A 21,640-nucleotide genomic window follows, 5' to 3' on the forward strand; every position below is an offset into this window, starting at 1 on the left:
AAAAAAATTTAAAAATAAAAATAAAAAATAAAGTATAAAAAATTTCAATAAACGAAAAATTTTTTCAGAAATGTAATCACTCACTACAAAAATAATAAATACTATCTCTGGTGTTTAACAACATTGGGTGTACAAAACAAAAACAAGATGTCCAATGAGAATTTAAGCCAAGTGGTATCCTCCTTGCTATATTCAATAGGAGGACATCCTATTTGTTTGAAAAGATTCATAGTTCAATATGTATGCTAAAATTTAAGAATACAAATATAATATGTGGCTGGCTTCTAAGTCAGCCCATTGTGAGGGAACCTATAAAACGTACAGTTCATTAACAAAGCTTCAAAACATCAGGGAATGGGGATGAGAGAAGGAGCAGAGAAACAGAAGGCAAAATAAAAGAAAAAAATCCAAATATATTAAAAATTGCATTAATCTGAGAGAAGATTAGATTAAAAGATAGAGATGACCCGATTGAACCAAAGATGAAAGAATTCAGGTGAGTGAAGGATTCCCTAAGGAGAGACCCTTAAAGACAGAAAAAATCAGCTCAGCTCAGCTACAGGGAGGAGGAAACCGGGCCAATCAACTGAGAAATGGAGGGACAACTCCAAAACTATCAGAAATAGCGTGCACCTGTCAATGTGCAGGAAGGAAAGGTGTGTCAGGAAATGCACTGCAGTTTGTAAGACACACAAAGAGAAATAGAAAAACATGGGAGCTGCCCTGGGATGAGGAAAGGCAGAGGTAAATGGCTGGAGGGTTCTACCACACAGTATCAGCTTTCAAAAAAACACATCCAGTCCAGGCAGGGGTCGGGGTCTGTGCCCATTTTCCCTACCAAGACCATGTCAAACCTCAGGCGCAGAAGGTCATAGGGAGGAAGGAAGGGAAAGTTCAGACAGATCATCAGAGGATGCTATCCCCAACTGAGGGATGCACTGTCCATGCTATTTCCATACTTAAATGGTCTTTCTCAGAAACTCGGGCAACTCTGGTCATCATGGGCAGTGGGGTTAGGAGAGATCTCTACACCTGCCCAGAACCATCCAAAATGGAGACTTCAGGGTCAGTACAGCCTCATCTTCAAAGTCCTTTCTCTCGACGGCTCACCATATGCAATACCTATATTTTATTGGGTACTTAGTAGGCGATTCACATAGCTTACCTCCTCCAATGCTACCAACAGCCCTGTAAGACACAATTTTATCCCCATTTTAGAGAAGACTAAACCAAAAGCCAAGGTCATCACGCCATCAGAAAGTGCCAGGATAGGGTTTAACATCCAGCATCTTGATTTCAAACTTGACGCTTAATTCAAGCACCAAGGCTCAAATCTAATACTAGTCTTGGGCCCTCCCACTGGTGTTGGCTCTGCTTTTCTTCCTAAGTGCCCAATCTTTACTAAATAGGGCAGGAAGGAAAATTCGGATGTTACACTCGGACCGGTGTCGTGTGATGCTATTACCAAGCCAAGCTCATTTTGCTGTGTTATCATCATCTGTATATCTGCTTGATGCCCCCACTGAACTCTTTGGAGACAAGCCTGAGAGTTACTCACTTCTGCATCTGCAGGACTGAGCACAGTGTCTGGCAAACAGCAACTGCTCTACAAACTGCTCATCGGGGAAATGAATGAGTGAAAAACAAATGGAGCAACTCCATTGCACCACGGGCCAACTTCATAATTAACAGTCCTGACGTTGGGATGCATTCCATGTTCACTTCCCAATGTGCTGGTCACACTCCCACAACTTTGTATTAGCCCCGTGCATGAAAACATTTGTTTTCTGAAATCAGGCTCATCTTACACCTAGATGACTCATATCACAACTGGCCCTTCCGCCTCATGACAGCCGAGCGAGATCTCACCTCTCAGAGATACCCAAGGAGACAGCGCAGTGTCAGTGCTATGAATTTTCCTTCCCTTGCACAGAAAGTAGTAAAACCATTTGTAGTCTGAGCCATCAGAACACAGAAGGAAGAGGTCAAGTGACCGGAGTCCCTCTCTGTCCTGGAATGCCCGTGTGCTAAAGGTCTCACCCGTCTCAATGCAGCTCTGCTGTTACCTGGTTGGGAAGTCTTCCAGAGCAGCTCATCCCTCTTCTTGCAGCTGTATGTATATCCTTCTTCTTTTACAGCCTTTACTCTACCTTCCACCACTCATTCAGCACACAATTAGTGAGTGCCTATGAGATGCCTGGCACCTGGAACACGCTGATGGGCAGAAACAGACAAGGATCCTGCTTTTCAACAGAACGTACTGTGATGATGGAAATGTTCTATGCCTTCACTGCCGAATACAGTAACCAATACTTGCATATGGCTATTGAAATTTTAAAATTTTTGTTTCATTTTAATTAACTGAAATCTCGCCACACCTGACTGGTAGCCACCATCTTGGACAGTGCAGGTCATCATGCTGCAGGATAGTGATCTTGCATACCTTGCAAATCCTGATGTACCTTTTTTCGANTTAACTGAAATCTCGCCACACCTGACTGGTAGCCACCATCTTGGACAGTGCAGGTCATCATGCTGCAGGATAATGATCTTGCATACCTTGCAAATCCTGATGTACCTTTTTTTGACTGTCTGACTCCCTGCTCACCCTTAGATAGTCATAAAGACAAGGGCTGTGTTGGTCATTCTTAAATCTCCAGGAGCAGTGCAGCCCAGCACACAGAAATGGCTCAGTCATTCCTGCACCCAATCAATGAGCAGATAAAGGAATAAGTGCTAGACATATAATCAAAGACCTACAGAAGTTTCCATTTCCTGACTGAAGGAGAGGGAGTGAGAACAAGAGGCCAGAGAGCAGGATAGGGGTCTGCTTCTGGCCCCATGGAAAGACACAAGCCCAGGAATCACCCGTCCTGCCCATTCGCCCTACTATTCCAGTCCTGATCAGTGCCGTGGGATGCAGATTGATTCACAGAGAGAAGGGAGGGCTGGGACCACCTTAAGGGCAATTCACACTGGAGCACCTTCAGCTGCAAAGTATGGCAGAGGGGTGGGTGGTAGGAAGGCTTAAAATAAACAAAAGAGAAGACTCATCAATTCCAAGGTTGAGTGAAAACTATCACTTTGTTGACTGCAGGGTTCGGGTTTTCCAGCTGCAGTTCTTAGAAGAGAAAGTGATAGTTCTTGTGCATGAGAGCCATTTCCTGGTCTGTGGTTGACTCACCCAAGATCCCTAAAGCGTTGTGGACGGTTCTGAGAGCACCCCGAGACAGGAAGGCGGGGGTGGGGATAGGGGGTGTAAGGTTTACACGTCCAGTGCATTGGGAGGAATCAGACTCAGCAGTCAGGGACGGCACCGTCTTTCAACAGAAGCATGGCTGGGCAGTCAGGATGTTCAGGGGGTGGGGGGACTAAAGTTGAAAAGACACCCTCCCCCCGTCACTGCACCCACTAGTGTCACAAAGAGATCAAAGCACCCAACCTGCACCTGAACTCAATACGTGTGTGGTTATTTCACGGCTGGTCACTGTCCCAGCCCCTAACTGTCCCTGAGTACAGAATCCCTGAATTCAAGAGCAAAGCCCAAACTGACAAATTTTTAAAAATCACACTTAGTCATGTTAGCCATCATCTGGCATGTTATAATGATGCCTCCTGACATGTCATGAATTTTAGGAAAGCTGAGGTTCCAACATTACTTAGAATTGCCAGGAGGGATAGATCGTACATCTTATGCTTATTGTCAGATGACTTAATGGTTTGAACAGGAGAGCAAAGCACAAATCCAACATGTAAGATCCTCATTAAAAAAAACTTTTTCCACAGGTCAAATCATGTCTCCTGTGCTAAATCCCTTCCAGGGCCATGCCAACCCTCAAAGCACTATTGGGCCAGAATCCTAGTCCACAGAAAGACTCCCTAGGGTCTTCAAAGTGCAAAGTGACTTGGTTTAAAATCCATTTTCTCGCAACTAATGTATCATTGAACATTATATCAAAAACTAATGATGTACTATGTGTTGGCTAATTGAATTTAAATAAAAAACTTAAAAATTAAAAAAATAAATAAATAAAATCTGTTCTCTCATCTTCTCTTGCTGTGGCTCGACTCCCAAACTCTGTGGCTGGTCTCACCTGTCTTCCAACCTGAACTCACTCCTGCCCCTAAAGCACCCTCCTCCCAGGATGACGAAGTTCTCTGCACTTTCCCGCCCCCAGGCCATTGCTTCAGCTGTCCCCAGGTCCCTGAATGCCATTTCTCTCAACCTTCACACACCAGATCCTCAGGGCCACCTGCAAGATTTCTCTTCCAGGCAGCTGTCCCCTCCTCCCCAAGCTCCTGGGCATGGCCCACCATCCACCGCAGGGCCCCCCATGGCCATCTGTCTGCGCCCTGAGTTCTCAGCATGCTCGGCTTCACAGCTGGTCATTTGGGACCTTCTGATCCCTTCATTGGCTTCATTTAGCTTGAAGTCCTCTGGAAGACCAGGCCAGTTCCCAGCACACAGTGGGCACAAAGTCAATGCCTCTTTAACTGAATTATAGAAAAAAATAATGATCTCAAGAAACTAAACAAAAGAAAAAGAGAGAGAGAGAGAGAGAGAGAAAGAAAAAGCATTTTCAAACATGATGTAGCTTTCGTCTGAGCTCTCAGATAACCCCATCCCTCAAGAAGCAAAACAGCAGCAGTTAAGAATGTGGGTGTGAGGTCAGACCCACCGGCTCTGAATCCTGGGACAGCCAAATACCAACCAATGGACCCCAGGCAATGTATTTCACCTCAATATGCCTCAGTTTCCTTCTCTGTAAAATGCGGAAGAGATAGGCCCTATGTCCTGGATTAACTGAGTTACTATGTATACAGAGCTCATAGCATGGGCTCAAGAAACCAATGTTGGCTGTTTGGGTATGGTACGGAAATTTGGTATGGCTGATTAATCTTTTCCCCATTTATTTGTTTTCTTCCCTAAACTGTGAGCATCTTGGGTTCTTCATCATTATATTCCCAGAACACAGCACGCAGAGACCCACTTCCAGGTACACAGCACCTGGCTTCTAGCAGTGACTAAATGTTTGAGGAAGAGGTACACATGCGGTTTACTGATGATGTTTGAAGTGGATATTATATATTTTCCACAAATCTTAATAAGATCCAGTGTCTTGGTGCCTGGGTGGCTCAGTTAAGCATCTGCCTTCAGCTCAGGTCATGATCCCAGGACCCTGGGATCTAGTCCCACATCAGGCTCCTTGCTCAGCGGCGAGCCTGCTTCTCCCTCTGCCTCTGCCTGTAGCTCCCTCTGCTTGTGCTCTCTCTGTGTCAAAAAAATAAATAAATGAAAATCTTAAAAAAAAAAAAGATCCAGTGTCTACTGTCTAGAGCATTCTTCCTTCTCCTCTTTGCCTGACCACAACTCCAGGCATCCTTTGGGTCTCAGATTGGATGCTGCTTCCACCTGGAAGTTCCGCCTCTAACCTCCTCATTCTGGCGGCCCCTTCCTCACACAGGGCGCTCCCACATTACGGGGTGCTGCAATGTTTGGCTGCTGCCTGGGGTTTTCCCTGCAAGAGGCTGAGTTGGGCAAGGACCACACCACCTCTCACACACTGCTAGAGCCTCAGCACCCGACACCATGTCTGGCACCCACAGGTGCTCAGTGAACCTGGAGCCAGCTGCTTCTCTTTCCCACCAAGTGAATGTGAGGAAGTGCAGGAGGGAAGCCAGGCCAGCAAGAGGACATCTTGTTTAAAGTCCAGGAACACAACACAGATTCACCCTTCTCCACTGTGGAGAAATAGGAGGGAATCAAGAAAGAGGTTGAAGGTGGGAAAAAAAAAAAAAAAAAAAACAAGCCCACCCGATCTCTGTATTAAGAGAAGAAGAAACACACCTGAGTTAGGAGTCTCCAACCCAGTATCGTTGTCACCGAGATGGCAGGGAGAAGGCTCAAGATTCTGACTTCCATCAAGGGTGGGAGTGACAGGGTTGGTCATGCTCCCTCCCAGAAGTGAGCCTCCCAAACCGGCCTCACTGGTTTACACAAACAGAATGAAAATACGTATCCCAGTGTCCATGAAAAAGCAGCAGGGCATCTGCAGTAGGGTCAAAAGCATGCCTTTGAGGAGAGCAGAAGGAGGCCCCGTAAGCACCACAGCCTAACAAGGGGGAAGGGGAGACCAGCGCACTGCGCGCTGTGAGCCAGGCCCCCACGACTCAATCCTCCATGGTCGGTACAGCTACTCCCAGAGCACTTGCCTCGAGTCACCGGCTCCACAAGAGGCAGAGTCTGTACTTGACTCACAGACCCTCTGTCTCCAAGGCCGTCCCTGCCCCGCTGCCTCCGGAGTTTACCGCAAGTTTAAAGGAGACATCTAATCCTTTCTGCAATTGGGATTTCTATTAAGGAGTCCACTGCATGTCTTTTCCATAGCAAAGGACTACACAAAACACAGAAATGCAACCCAAATGAAACGCACGCCGAGAAATGGATCTGCTGTACCCTCGACGGGCGGCCGGGGGCGGGGGGTGTGGGCAGGGCCAGGGGCGGTGGAGGGGGGAGCCCAGGTGTTTAATTAAGAGCCTGTGAGACAGCGCGAATATTAATAGAGAAGAAGCGTAGCAAGTAGGGCCCTCACGGCAGATGGTGAAAACAACTGTCAGACAGACAAGGGAAAGGGGATCCTTTCGTTGCTGCCGCAAAGAACCTGACAAAACATTAGCTCTCAATGTCACGGCCCCAGGAGCAGAAAGCGCAATGTGAGAAGGCGCGACAGCCCGAGGTGGGGGTGACACTGAAATAAGTGAATGGGAAGTGGACCTGGCACGGGACCCACATCTTACAGCAGCAAGGGATTCTCACTTTCTCTCTTTTGTCCGTTCATGCATCCACTCCCTTATTTGGCAGGTGTTTCTTAAGCACCTACTATGGGCCCAGCACTGAGAGGTGCTAGAGACTCAGCTGTGAGCAGAAGAGGAACCAAGCCTGCCCTCATGCAGCTCAGGATCTCATGGAGTGAGGGAAGCAGAGATCACCCACATGATCAGGTTGTGACACTTACACACCGAGGGACGTGCTGTCGGTGAAGAAATGCTGCTCGATGTGTGCAAACAGACTGGACACTGACCGACATGGGGAATCGCTGTTGGAGTGAGCCACGAAGGAGGAGGAGAGGTCGACTGCCCAGGCGAGGGCTGGTGGGAGAAGAACACACACGCAGGGCCCGGGGAGACAGGTGTGGACAGGGCGCGAGGCAGGCCGGATTGGGCAGGCTTCACAGGCCCTGCTGAGCGTGGGCTGTGTGAAGGACTTCCTCAGCCTCTTCCAGAAAGAATCCAAAAACACCCTCCTATTGCAGGCTCCACCTGTCTGCTTCTCTGGCCAACCCTGACAGCCCAGGGAATCCCCTGGAACTTTAGCCTCCCCTGGGGGGGTAGACTACAACTGGCTGGACTGCCACATTCCTTGTGATATGGCTTCAGGCACCCACATGTGGATCCTTGGCTCTATGGCCCTGTGCCTGCCGTCAACACCCCCACCATCCCTGCCTTCTTCCTGGCTCACTCTGGCTCCTTCTATCAGATTTCAGCTTGTGCATCACCTCCTCCAAGAAGCCCTAACTCCTTGCCCAAGCCAGCTTAGGCATCCCTGCCTATAGCTACTTCAAAATCAGCTGCTTCTCTCTCTATGGGACAAGGCACTGTAATTATTTGTCTAAACAGTGCCTGGTATACAGTAGTCACTCGATGAGGACTGGTTGAGTTAACATCTATAAGAAAGGATTAGTATGCACAGTACGTTAAGGGCTCTAAAACGCAAGTAGGAAAATACAAAGATCCAGTTAGAAAACTGGGAGAGGTTTGAAACAACAGGAGCTGATATTTATCAAATATCTACCCTATGGCAGGTAATATTCTTAGGGCTTTCTGTGAAGGAGTCCATGTATTCTGTACCCCAATCCCACGACACAGGATTGTTTCTGTAGTTTATGAATGAAGAACTTGGCCCAGAGAGGCTGAGCCATGTGCCAGAGGCGACACAGAAGAATGCCTCTGTCTACCCACCACACTGAGTGTTGGTGGTGAGACAATGTTCGGGCCACTCCCAGGGAAAGAAACACCTCCAGCAGGAACACGAGAAGATGCTCACACTCATTGTAAACTGAAATCACAATGAGAGAACCTGGAAAAGCCTGATGAAGACTTGGCAACAGCCACAGTTGGCGAGAGGGTATCTTTGGAGGCAGCATAAATGTCTATTAGAGAGAGGACAGTTTGTCTGGATGCTGGAAAACTCCGGGCAGCTCAAAGGGGAAGCAGATCCACATGCCTGACACAAACGGGTTTTTAAGTTAAAACAAGATGTTCTCACCATTTCCAGTCTTTACTTGGATGTCACCTTCTCAGTGAGGCCTTGGATTCTTGTTGCGTGTGTGGTGTGTGTGCCTTTGAATCTGACGCCCAGAGGGAAATCGCTCACTACTAGTCATCCCGCCCTCCTGGAATGCCAAGTCAGCATCTTTGGAACCACTAAAGATGTCTCAGAGGCAGGCCCCAGGGGTGCCGGCCAGAATCGCGCCCCAGGACACAGGGAAACGCGAGGTGGTTTGAACTTAATCACTGCAGTGCCTTTTTTCCTTCTTAAAACCATTCACAGACCTCTGAGAGCTTTAGCATCGCTGGACCTGACACCACACCCCACGTCCTCCCCTTGGCTGTGTCCCAACCTCTCTGACTGAGCCTCAGTTTCCCCATCTAAAGGCAAGGCTAACCATGGCAAACCTTGTTGTGTGGCTATGCTGTTGGGTTGCTAACTCAGAGAAATGCTGAGGGGATTGGATGCTATCCCGTGTGCCGGACACGGAGGAGGAGCTCAGCACCACCACCATAATCATCAAAGAAGACTGGCCTTTTGTCTAAGTGCTAGGGGTGAGGGAGTAAGCCAGGCCCACCCGACAGGGAGGAGAAGCTTTTCACCAAAGCTGGCAAGCTGATATTCATTACTGTTTTGAGACCCTCTGCAGACAATGCACCCCTTACTGCTTGTACCCTCCGGGGGTAATGGGGTGTAGGGGGCACTTCCACCCCTCACCCACTTGCTTGGGTTCACCACTGATGAACGGTGGCTTGGAAATAGTTCCTAAGACTTGTTTTGAGGTAGTCAAGAGGGGAAAAGAGTATCTGAGCTGACAAGGAAAGTGATGAGTCGATTTCCGAATCTTGACATCAGCTTCTCTGGATGCCAAAAATGAAATCCAGGAGCGGGGAACCGACCGCAATGTTGATTTCCCCCACGGACTCGCCACAGGTCAGGTGACAGTCAGATTTTCCATCCCCGTCTGGCGCTTTCGCTCTGAGGCAGTGGCCAAGTTGGAAGGTCTTCCCATTACCCGGTAAAAGAGTTATAAGTTCATTCATGAGCACTAGTTGTGTACTTGCCACACTTTGAAAGACAAACTGGACAACCCCCCCTCCCCCCAGTCTGCTGCTGCTGTTGTTGCTGGTTTGGAAAACGACCGACTTTTGGATAATAACAGAAAGGTTGGTCACAGTCTGTGAGCCTGGGAGTGGGTGTCTAAAGTGTGTCAGAAGAACAGCTGTACTGGGGCAGATACCTACATTAACAAGAGGCCACTGATGTGACTCACTCGTGCCTGGGAGCTGCTGACCGTGACACTCAGAGCCAGTTTCCCCTCAGCCTCTTCTGGAGGCTGTGCACCTCAAGGAGCAGTGGTGATTCTAAAGGTCATGAACTGGGGTCATGTTCAGGGCACGGAGTGAGAAGTTTCTGGAGGTCACAATTTTGAGGAAGTATCCAGGACTTTTAGCACTATACCCTGAAGCAGAATCGACCTATGATTTTCCCTGCTCTTCCCCTCCTCGGCTGGTTTAGAAATCCAGGTTGCACTCGCCTCATCAAAGGAGATGGAATGTCTCCTTTTTTTCTGTTCTCTGCAATCATTTGGATAAGACAGGGATTATCTGTCCTAAAGTATTTCATAGACTCGCCTGTAAAACCATCTGGGCCTTGTGTGCCTTCTTCCTGATATTTTTATGAGAGCTTCGTAATGATGGTGTTAATAAGTTCTTTAATAGTTATGGATCTATTCAGGTTTTCTGGTCGTCCTTGAGTTCATTTCCTTAAGCTATATTTTTTTAGGGAACTGACCATCTTATCCAGGGTTTCAAACTGAATGACACAGAGTTAGTCACTGTATCTCAGGCTTAGAAGGGTTCTATCCTTCCAGTAATAAGCAACAAGGGCAAGTCCAAGTGCAGTCTCAGTCCCCCACCCCCCCAAATCAGGGCATGTGTTTGTCCTGGATCAGGGTTTTAGGAACTGCCTTGTGCTGCTTGCAAGCTAGAGGGGCAGTGGTGTAGAGGCCCGGAGTCGAACTGCCTGGATTTCTCTCCTAGTTCTGACCTGGGCACATGAAACCTTAGTCTCCTCCTCTGTAAAATGGGTAGAACAGCCATAGCTAGTTCTCAGGACCGTACGAGGATCACAAAAAGTACTTTGTAAACCCCAAGGCCTCATTGTAGTAGGGAAATTCTTGTACTCTAAAACTCTGAACTTCACTTTTCATTTCACAAACTTTCAGCTTAGGATTCTCATGACTGCCAACTCAAGGTCCAGAGCAAAAGCCCTTCCTCTCTGTCCAGTACCATCAACTGGTATTCACAACCACCATCTGTCATTTTCGTCCCAACCCTCTCGGTGCTCATTTGTCTGGAGCAGATCTGCAAGTGGGGTCCCCGGACCAGCGGCAGCATCTGGGAACTTTCTAGAAATGCAGACTCAGGCTGTACTCCACATCTACTGAATCAGACACTCGGCGGGTTGGCATAACAACCCTGTGTTGTGACACACCCTTCAGGGGTTCTGATGCCGGCTCCATGCGTGAGAGCCCTAAGTTCTTAAAAGCCACAGGGCACTTCCCACGCTCCTGCTGAGTCCTGAGGTGCTTTCAAAGCATGCTTACTCCCCGATGATCAATGAAGGGCATGAAAATCATGCAGGAAGAGGAGTGGGAAGAGATAAACAAACATTATAGAAGTGAAAGCTGAGATCATTTTAAAAGATCAATGGAGAGAAATGGCAAATGTTGCCTGTTTGTGTGGGGTGACTCACTCAATGAGAGGAACCATTCTGAAAACACTGAATCAAGAAGCTTCTGAGCTGCAGTGCCCGCACGACAGGCAAGAGTCATCAGGACGCAAGGAAAAGGATTCTCAGAATTCCAAGAAAAGCGAACGTGGGGCACAGGCTCAGCATCAACACAGGAAGCTCACGGGCTTCACGGACATTCAGAGAACGCTGGGCACCTGTGGGTTGTGCTCGCGCTTGGGGCAGAATGCTGGCTCGAAGTTAGGGATGCCGCTTCCACAGGTTAGAGGCTCATCTGCGTCTGTAAAGTACTGATGCTCTGGCCCATTCAGACAAGGGTGTGCCAGCCACTTCTCCCGGACCAGGCCACAAGAGAAGCCAGCTAACTCAACAGCTTTTCCGTATGGATGAATCTGGTCTATTTTAGAGAAAAAGACAGAGGGAGAGAGAGAGAAAGAAAGAAAGACAGAGAGAGAGGCCTGGTGGAAAAGTGCATCAGCAAGAAGAAGTGACGTCAGGGTTTAAACCTTTGGAGGACCAAATCACATTCCCACTTCCACAGTCTTAACATCTAAGGTATAACTCTGGCTCGACCAGCAAAGGGATCCATGAACCACTGCTGAGAAACCAAATACTTCCTTTGCAACGACTGTATGGTTAAAATTCAGCATTTAAAATGCATAACCCACCCCCTGCCCCTGAGATCCAGATTCATTCGATTGGGGTGGAGCCCATTTTTAACAAGCTCCCCAAGGGATACTGAGGCAGATGGTTCCAGACCACAGAGCCATTTGTCATTACCAGAGGAGTCAGAATCAAGAGCAGTACTCAGTCGCTGCACACATTTCACAAACATTACTGGGGAAAATGCAGGCTGAAACCAAAACACCACCCGCCAGAGCCCCAATTTAGCATTTGTTCCCACAGCACAGATCAGGGAAGTCAGCAGTAAATGAGTAACGTGTTACATAAGTTGCTTTTCTGTATGCAGAACCTTAATTCACCAACGAGAAGTTAAAATCATATAAAAAGCAACAGCCCACCCCCAAAACAAATGCTGGGAAAGCGAAGCCAGGATCTCCCTAGCCCCTTCTGGCAGCCAAAGATAATCCGTCCTCTGTGCTGCAAATCCCACTGGCTCACCTTGTGCCACAAGGAACCGGATCCTTTGGTGGAGGTGGGGAAAGGTAGAGTGAGGGAAGTGGGGAGGAAGACGACAGTCAGGTTTCCACTTGGACATGGACTGTGGCTTCATCGAGGCTTTTCTCTGGTTGAAAACGTAAGCGGAGCCGTGTTTTACTTGACTACACCTCTGACCCCTTGCTGGCAAGTTCTGGAACCACAAAACCCCTCTGTCTTGAGTCTTATCTAAGAACCCCAAACCACTTTATCTCTTTGGCAAAGATTCCCAGTCTTTTCCTTTCCCCAGTTATCCTAAGACCTAAGATAGTAAGCTAGTTCTAACTAGAATGTTAAAGGCTGACAGTGCTTGGAGAATTATCAGCCCAGTGACCAACAGAGGATGTGAATGTGGGCGTGGCAAAGCTATACCATGTATGTAATACACATGTTACCTCTTCCACTGAGCTGGCCTCAGGAACCTCTCCACACTGACCTGGAGCCACATCCATGCTCACCTTACTGGATAGTAAACTGTAAGTTTCAGAGGGAGAAGTCCTGACCTATCTTTTTATTGCCCCAAGCACCTAGCATGGTGACTAACCCTTAGGAAGTGCTAAAAAAGTAATAAAATAAGCACTGAATTGACTTAAATTGACATCTGATGTGAGCCTTAATTGCCACCCCCATTTTGCCACAGAGCACGTTTCAAAATGCATTAGAGTCACCTGGGGTGCTTGTTAAAAACCCATCTTCTGGGCTCCACCCCGGACTTAGTAAGTCAGACTCTATGGGACCGTCATTTTTGACAAGGTGCCAGGTAATCTTACACACATAAAATTTGAGAACTGCAGCCTTAACCTTACAGGGGAATCTCAAGGACACCAATACTATGGAATGTAATTAAGCCAAAGAGCCCTTTGAGAACGCCCAAAACAGAACAAAATAGAGGTAGGTAGCCTCCTCCTCTCTCTCCAGCTATATGCCCAAATAGAGAATATTCAATGTTGGGGGGAAATAAGGCCAATTAGAGACCGGAGACAAGAAAGGTCTAGAGAGGAAGCTTTCTGGAGTTAAGACGGGGCTTTAACAAGGCCACCTTGGATCCCAGCAGGCTCATCCTCACCTTCCTCCCCGGTTGTGGGGTGCTGTGCCCCATCAGCAGATCATGAACTAGGGGGCATCGACGAGGCCCAGAGATGGAGAGCTGATGGCTAGGAGCTCTGCCCCACTTTGGAAAGTCATGTGGAATGAGAGATGCACCTCCATCTAGACTTCTCTACAAGTCTGGCTTCTCAGCTTCACCCTGCAGGCTGGTGGCTACATCAGCTAACTGTCCCCCCTTGTGCTTCTCCTCCCACTTTGGGGCAGCCACATATTGAGCAGGGCAGAGGACTGCCAGGTTCTTGGCATCCACACCCAAGGAGCCTCAGAAGTTCCCCTCACACGCCGTCCTCCCCGAGACAGGGAATTCCTCTCCTGCGGGCAGCTGTCAGGGGAACGTCAAACATGGATGTTTATGCCAGGCCTCATTTACACAAGCCCACTCCTCCCCGAGAGATGAATTTTTAAAACAAACAGCTTTTACATATGTTAGCAGGCAGAGTCATGTCAGCATCAGGGATCCCCAGACGGAAACGTGAGTCAATCTGGGGCAGACACTGCTAAATAAATCCTGTTTGGGTGAAATTCCTCTCTCTGGAAAAAGAGGAACCTCAAAGCAGATCACTCAGATTCCCCGGCAAGATTCCCCAAAGATGCCCCCGTTCTCCGCAGCGGGGCATGCCCCGAGCACTTTGCACTCACATCACCATCGCTCTCCTGAGCATTTGCCTCCGTCACGCCCCCTCCTGGGAGCTCTGCCAGCCCATCCCACCTGCGTCCCACACCCCTACTCCCACACACACTCTGGTTCCATCCAGGGCATCAGATGTCCCTTCTCTGTTGGGCACGGGTTGTCCGTGCTCATCCCAATGCTTAGAGTTCTGGCAGCTAAAGAGAAAAATGCCAGCACCTAGACACACAGGTGGCTGACAAATGAGGGAGTGCAGATGGCTAATCTGGAAGCTCCGGGCTGCTAAGGCTTAGTCAAGGAGTAATTTCACTATTAAGGAAATGTCAGGTTTGGGAGCTTTAATTACCTGGGTCATTGCCCCCTCTTACCTTAACTTTGCCTGTGGGCACTTGGTAAAAGGGAGGAGTTCTGTAACTTTTGCTGTGTTGCTTCCAGGGTGGAAGAAGAAGATGCAAACCCCAAGAATTAGCAGAGGATGTGGTCAGGGCAGCATTCAAGACCTCTACAGACATGGGGCCAGAGCCCCCAGTCCAGCAACAGACAAGGCGTGAGAGGCTCCGGTTTAAGAATGGGTTTAGAGAATTTCAAGTCCAAACTGTGTCTGAGAAGAAGGGCAGACCCCAGGGCTACACTGCAGGGGGCTCGATGAGACTGAAAGGATCCTCTTCCCTGGGAAGTGCATGCCACCCCAGAGAGACACTCGCCCTCTGGGGACATGAGTCACAGGTCCTGGCGGGTGAGGACTTGGAGCTGCCCTCACAACAGAGGCTCCAGAGTGGTTACCATGGCCCTGGCTGTGTTCAAGGGGTCAGGAATTTTCAGCCCATTACAGGCCTTGGCTGGAGCATCAGTGGCTTGGCCTCCCCCCCTCCCCCCCGTGCACAGGTGTCTGTAACCAGTGTGAAAAAGACAGAAGGAGAATTACTACCTAGCTAAGAGTCAGGGTTGTTGGAGTGGGGCTAGGGGGGTCTTATGTAGCTCCCAAGGCTGCCTGAAAAGCCCCAAACCACCATGGCCAGAAACAAACACGGGGGGCGGGGGGAGCGGGTGTTGGCAGGGAAGACAAGCCACGTACCGAGCCCATTCTCCGCCAGTGCCGCATGGGTGACGCCACATTCAGCCAGCTCTTGCTCTCCTACGTCATTCAAATCCAAGCCAGGCTGGTGGGACCCGTTTCCAAAGTGCCTCTCATCCTTCTCAGAGCTGGCGTCCCCATTCTCCATCCCATTCTGAGCCTTTTTCAGCGGCATTATCTGCAAACCACTGGGGGTAGTCCTGTAAGACACCGTCTTCGTGGCCCTGTCGCCTCCCACAGGGGGCTTGGCTGAATACCCTTTTTTTGGCTTGGACAGGGAAGGGTTGATTCGCTTTCGTTTATGGGAAGTCCCTTTGCTCTTTCCAGACTCTGAAGGTCTGTGGGAGAGTTTCTCAACCGACGGGCCTCGGCCGTCACGCAGGAGCTTGGAGGCGCTGGCCTGCTTCCCTGACTTGATCCTTTTGTCCTTGGACACGTGCAGCCCGTTGAATTCGTCAATAAACTCCTCACAGTGCAACAGATGGTGCTCCGGCTCCCACGTGTCCTCCGTGCTTCCGTAGCCTTTCCATCGGATAAGATACTCCCATTTCCCTTTCTTGTTCTTCCTCTTGTCTACAATCCTTTCGACCTGGGACACAAGATGAGACAGTCAGAAAGAGAGGGAAAAAAAAAAGGAGAGAGGAAAGAAATCAGTCCCAGGCAACAACAGCACAAAACCCTCACTCAGGACAGAAGCACCTGCCGGGCCCTGGTGCGAGCTGTTCAACACTGGAAGCCGACACTTCCAGGAGTGTTCGAGAAGGCTGGTTTATTTTAGGACACCACTGAATGGAACCAAAGGCACTCGGCTGTCTCCCATGACAACTGTGTGGTGCCATGCCTGGCTAGTGGCATCTGCCTGTCCGAGGCTTACTCTTGCTTGAAATCACAGTGCAAGCTTTCACTAAAGGTCTCTATTCTTTTCATTGCACCAAAGTGAAATCATACATTTAAAGACCAGTTTGGTGTGACTTTTTCACCCTTTCTTACGGTAAGTAACATTTATGGAGTACTTACATGGTAGGCACTATGCTTAATGTATCCTTATTTATAATAATACGAACGCTTAGTCGCACTCACTGGCCAGGTACTAAATGCCAGGCATGGATAGCCCCATTTCATTTCCCTCTGACGACAACTCAGTGCAATAGGTATTCTTTCTAACCCTAATCTACACTGAGGAAACGACACTTCAGGGAGATAGGGTCACTCGACCAAGTTCCAAGCTGGTAAGGGCAGAGCTGGGATTTGAACACTTTTACCCCCAATTTATTTTCTTAATCACGAGGCCATACCAATTCTCTCAACCACAAAAATTTTCCATACTGACCAAAACTGATTTGAATTGACAAAGCCTAATATCCCTCCCTGCCACCACCCACAGTAAGCTCCCCCAGCCTACAATGCAGGGCTAAGAGGTGAGATCTGAACCTCTATCTGTCTGGGTCTAAAGCCATGTCCTACTGTCTACATACCTTCAAGGATATGAAAATCTGCCCTGTCTTCAAGTATTCTCATGGAAGAACACACTTAGAGAAACATCAGTCCTGATGCTAATAACCGGCCAATCGAGGGGAAGAAAACATCAGGGTTCATTTATTATTCTTTCAACTTTGCCCTAGATGAAATTCTTTAAGTTTAAAAAACATGACAGAAAATTCCCAATGTTCTACCCCTAAAAAACTAAATTTCAATGAAAAAGTAAAGCAACTACATTCAAAAGTTCATTGCATTTCAATGTCAACATAATGGAATTTTGACCCAGTGAAATTAATGAGTGAGAAATATGCCCTTGAAACTCATGAAAAGAAAAATAAGATGAGAGAGGAGAAATGAGTACAGGTAGAGTTGATCATTTTTCCAGATGCGTACCAAGTGCAGGGGCGTTCATTATATGACTGTTCATGTGTACATGTCTGAATTTTTATGTTTAAAATTTTCCACAATAAAAAGTAAAAAATGTTGAAAAGTGAGATTGTTTCCCAATGGTTGATGTACAACAGAGGCTATGCAAAATAATTAAATGATTTTCACTGCTTTGCACCTAATAAATATGCAAATGGCTAGGCCATACTGCCTCTTCATAACACTGCTTCTTAGAGACAATTTAAATGATTTCCTTAATTGATTTATCTACAATCAAATTGGCCTATTTCTATTAAAATTCCTTTCTTTACAAAATGCTCTGTGAACATCTGTTTTAGATTTCTTACATAATTTTTAGATGTATCACACAAACTCTAGAACAGTTTAAAAAAATAAAACCACGCCAAACTAATCCAACTTCCCAATCTCTGAATCAAGGAATGGGGCTTGTTGAGTTTTCATTTATGATGATGCTCCAGAAAGTCAAGAGTGTTTCTGGAAGAGCCTGCAGCCTCGAACATTTGGAGGTCTTTGAAGGGGAAAATGCTCTGCAGGTTTACAGCAGTAAACCTACAGAGGTAGGTGAACAGCACCCTGACCCTGCCTGAAAAAGCAGCATTCTCAAGAACACCAACCTAAGGGTATCAGAAGGAAGCCCAGATATTTCTTAGGAGCTAAGGGATTTGTGTTGGCATGCAGGTCTCCAGCTTCAGAAAGCATATGGAGAAACTTTTTCCCCAGGAGAAACTTCTTCCCCAGGATGAAGCAGAAAACCATGTTAGACAACAGCCAACACAATGGATAGGTGGGCCGATGGATGAATGAACAGATGGGTGGATCATGGGATGGATGGATGGATGGATGGATGGATGGATGGATGGATAGATGGATGGATGGAAAAATGGATGGCTGGTGGATGGATGGACAGACACATGGGTGGAGAGTGAGATGGTGGGTGAATGGAAGGATGGATAAATGGACAGATGTCTGGACTCATGGGTCAAAGGGAGGGTAAAGAGGTGAGTTCAGAAATGGACGGGTGGATGGATAGATGGCACTCACCCATCAAAATGGGTGTATAAGGCTATGGAACAAGACTATCTGGTTTAAATCTCCTGGTAAGCCTTTTATTATGTGTTCTTGAGCAAGTTAAACCTCTTTAGGCCTCATATGACTCATCAAGCAAGGGGGAAATAACAGCACCTACCTCACAGGGTGGTTGTGGGGAATATACAAATAAGTAGTTTTTCATTCCCTAGTAAAGGTCACTTAATCTTGCATATCCTCCTGTGAATACAAACCATGGTGGTATCTAAAGACAGAATGTTTCTACACCCTGCAAAATGTGACCTCCTAAGGATAATCAACTCCTCCCTGGGAAGGAGAGTCAACCAACTTACATAAGTCCCTCTAAGTATGAGAGATAGCTATGCAGGGAAGCCTTGCTCAAGAAGCCTGGGGAGTCAGCAAGTGCACAGTGTCCACACAGCTATTGAGGGCCACTCTTCCGGTGGGGGACCTGGTTTCTTCCCTCCTAGTTACTGGAGGATTGAGTCACAGAGTCACAAATGGAAACAGAAAGGCTACTGCTGCCACTTCTGGTTCCATCCACAAAGCCACTGGGTGGCTTGACAGCCATTTCTACTTAAATTAACCCAATACCAACAACAAATAGTATTTTTTTTAAGATCTTATTTATTTAGAGAGAGAGAGAGACAGAGAGTGTGTCTGTGTGCAGGTAAGCAGGGGGAAGGGCAGAGGGAGAAGGAGAGAATCTCAAGCTGACTCCACACTAGGCATGGAGCCCAAGGCAGGGCTCGATCTCACCACCCTGAGATCATGACCTGAGCCAAAACCAAGAGTTGAATGCCTAACCTACTGAGCCACCCGGGACCCCCAACAACAAATAGTATTAACAGGACCAACTCTAATAGCCTGATATGTGGGGGAAAACCATTGGCTCTGCCACCTTCTGTCCACATGACCCTGGGCAAGTTGCCCAACTTCTCTGGGCCTCAGTCTCCCCATCTGTAAAATAGGTTCACAAAGCCTGTTTCTTTCAGATTCACAAAATGAACTTTTACTGAAAGACCAAAATGCTTACAAGGAGCTCAGAAGAAAGCTGGCTCCACATTTCCCATCATACTTAGAATCTGCAATCTCCTGGGATCTAATTTCCTTCTTTACATCCCTGTATAGGTTTTCTGACCCTCTTTTCCTCTTCTTCTCTGGAGACTCTCAAAAAAAAAACAGAATTCTAATTTGTGCTGGTGATAACAAAAGCCCACGTAATTTAGGACGTGATCTTGCTAAGATTGCAACATTCTCTGTTTGGGAAATCCTTTCTTCCTCTCGAGCTCCCCCAGACTCTTCCACTGTCCCCTAACATCTCACACCTGCTGAAAACACAGACCTGGGCATCCAGGCTCTGGGAGCACCACTCCTGCGCACCCTTCCACCTCACCGGCACAAGGCCTCCCGCACAACCTAAAGTCCAGTTCCTCCAAATGGAGACAGTCATCAATTCCCTCCCCTTGTAATTACTGACAAACACATGAATGATATTAAAAACTCGTGTGCTCACACACACCCACCAGCCCCTTTCTTCCAAAGATAAGCAATCTGAGACCTTGAACTGTTTCTCAGAGTTCAACCAAATCATTAATTAACATTTACTCCCTGTGATCCCAGGCAGCATGAGACACTCTCCTACTGCAGGCAGGGGCACAGAGCTTCCAATGCAATTATTACCACCACCGCAATGACGAGCGGATGGCTGTCTCATTAGGAACAGTAATGATGATAATCACCTTTATCGGTACATGCTGTTCCAGGAACTGTGCTGACACTCATGAAGTTTTAGATTTCACCTTCATACCCAGGCTGGCAGCTGGGCATGACTCTCACCATTGGACAGGTGAGAAAGTTGAGGCTCAGAGAAGGTGGATAACTTTCTCTGGATCACAGAGTCAGGAGGTGGTTGGCCAAGATGGGACCCCTTGCTCGTCAGAACCCTCAGCCCAAGTCCTCAGCCCCCGGGCCACACTTCACCAGTGGGAAGCCCTCAGGCTGGTGGGGACACAGCTCTTAAACGAGCCAGCACGAAGTAACATGTGGTGACAAATGAGAGTGAAGAGAATGTAAGAGAGGAAACAGTGACGGAGGGAACGGGGCTACTCCAGATCGGATGGGCCGGAAAGGCTTCTGCGAGAAAGAACAAGTTAAGCTAACACCGAATGGGGCCTTCCAGAGGTGGAAAAAATTTGAACCAGGGAGAGGCCTTTCCGAGCAGAGAGAGGTCACTCCCCACCTTCCTCTTCAGCCTTCAGCCTTCCACTAGCAAATCATACCACCGCCACCTCACATGCATCCAGCATTTATGAAGCACCGGCTGCTGCTCTATATTATACCCATAGATTGACTATATATTATATATATGAACTCATTTAATCTTCAAAATAACCCAATGAGGCAGGTCATTTTATTCTCTCCCTTTTTTTAACAGAGGATAAAATGGAGGCACCCAGAGGTTAAGGCCCTTGGCCAACAATCAGTGGAGAGCTAAGACTTGGCCCAAAGCATCTTGGCTCCAGACCCCGTGCTTTCAGTGAGTGCACTATACCCACCACCCACTCTTGTCCAATGGGCCCAACCTGGCTGAGGACCCAACCTGATGGCATATCTAAGCTTTGGACACTTGCCCTCAGCACTGCCAAGGTCACAGAAGACCTAAAGCACCTATACGTGGCTCAGGAGTAGCCTTTTGGGCCTGACTCTCCTGGCTTGCCATGGGGGCCTCCCTCCCCTCTGCTCCAATTCTCCATGGGTTCAAAATGAAACAGACTAATCATCAATCATATTCCCATCCCAGCTTCCTACCAAAGAAAAACAGTGTATGAAATCATAGTAGCTCAGAAACCGGGGTTACCAAAGATTTTCCAGACTCTTGAAGGAATGCCTCCCACACCAGATGGGACTGGATTGATAAACTGTGTGTTACTAAGATATGATTCCCCTCTGAATACCAAGAGCAAGAGCAAGAAAGAATAAAGGAAGACGCCCATGCCTGCTGTGTGCCCATACATTCGCCAGAGCAGCCATCCCTAGACATCTCCAGATTCTAGACCTCAAGCCCCAGACCCACAAGGACCTCTCTCTCTCTCTGTATCCTTTCAACATCCTGGGACAACTTCCTTGGGTGCAGAAAGGCACAGGGACCCCGTCATTACAACTCAGGGTATGAGGTCCTCAGCAAGGATAAAGATAGGACCAGTCCAGGAAGCAACTAGGTATGAGCTGTTTCAGGTTGGGAAGGCTGATTGTTTCAGATTATCTCATCAGAGAAGGCAGTATCAACAGGCAGCGTTTCCCACTCAGTCCAGCAAAACTACACTGGAGCAAGAGCTGCTGGAACAAGAAATTAGGCTCAGAGCCATGTAATTTAAGCTAGCCTCCCGGTGAGAGTCTAAGGGGGGATCTCAGTAGCATCCAAGTGATGAGGGACCAAGAGGAATTCCCACACCCCTCTACCGGAAAACACTGAACCAGAGAGACCTCTCTTTGATGAAGAATACACAGGCAAAACCTGGCAACAACATCGTTGCAGACACATTCGTAAAGAATTTCTAAAATGTATCAAAACACAATCATCACTAAAGGTTCTCAGTAAAATCATAACTAGGAAAAGCACTACTGCACATTTTTACATAGCATCTGTGTCGTG

The 21,640-nt window shown here is 47.8% G+C and overlaps 1 protein-coding gene across 1 annotated transcript in view; it reads right to left on the minus strand.

Annotated features, from left to right (window-relative positions):
• CDYL2 (chromodomain Y like 2) overlaps nucleotides 1-21,640 on the minus strand; it is a 324,144-nt gene that overhangs the window by 44,179 nt on the left and 258,325 nt on the right. Inside the window, exon 4 of the mRNA XM_034639042.1 lies at nucleotides 15,052-15,640. Coding sequence (XP_034494933.1) covers nucleotides 15,052-15,640 — 589 coding nt within the window. The remainder of the gene's footprint in view (nucleotides 1-15,051; nucleotides 15,641-21,640) is intronic.

The sequence above is a fragment of the Ailuropoda melanoleuca genome, chromosome 12 (genome assembly GCF_002007445.2).
Source record: "Ailuropoda melanoleuca isolate Jingjing chromosome 12, ASM200744v2, whole genome shotgun sequence".
Lineage (NCBI taxonomy): Eukaryota > Metazoa > Chordata > Mammalia > Carnivora > Ursidae > Ailuropoda > Ailuropoda melanoleuca.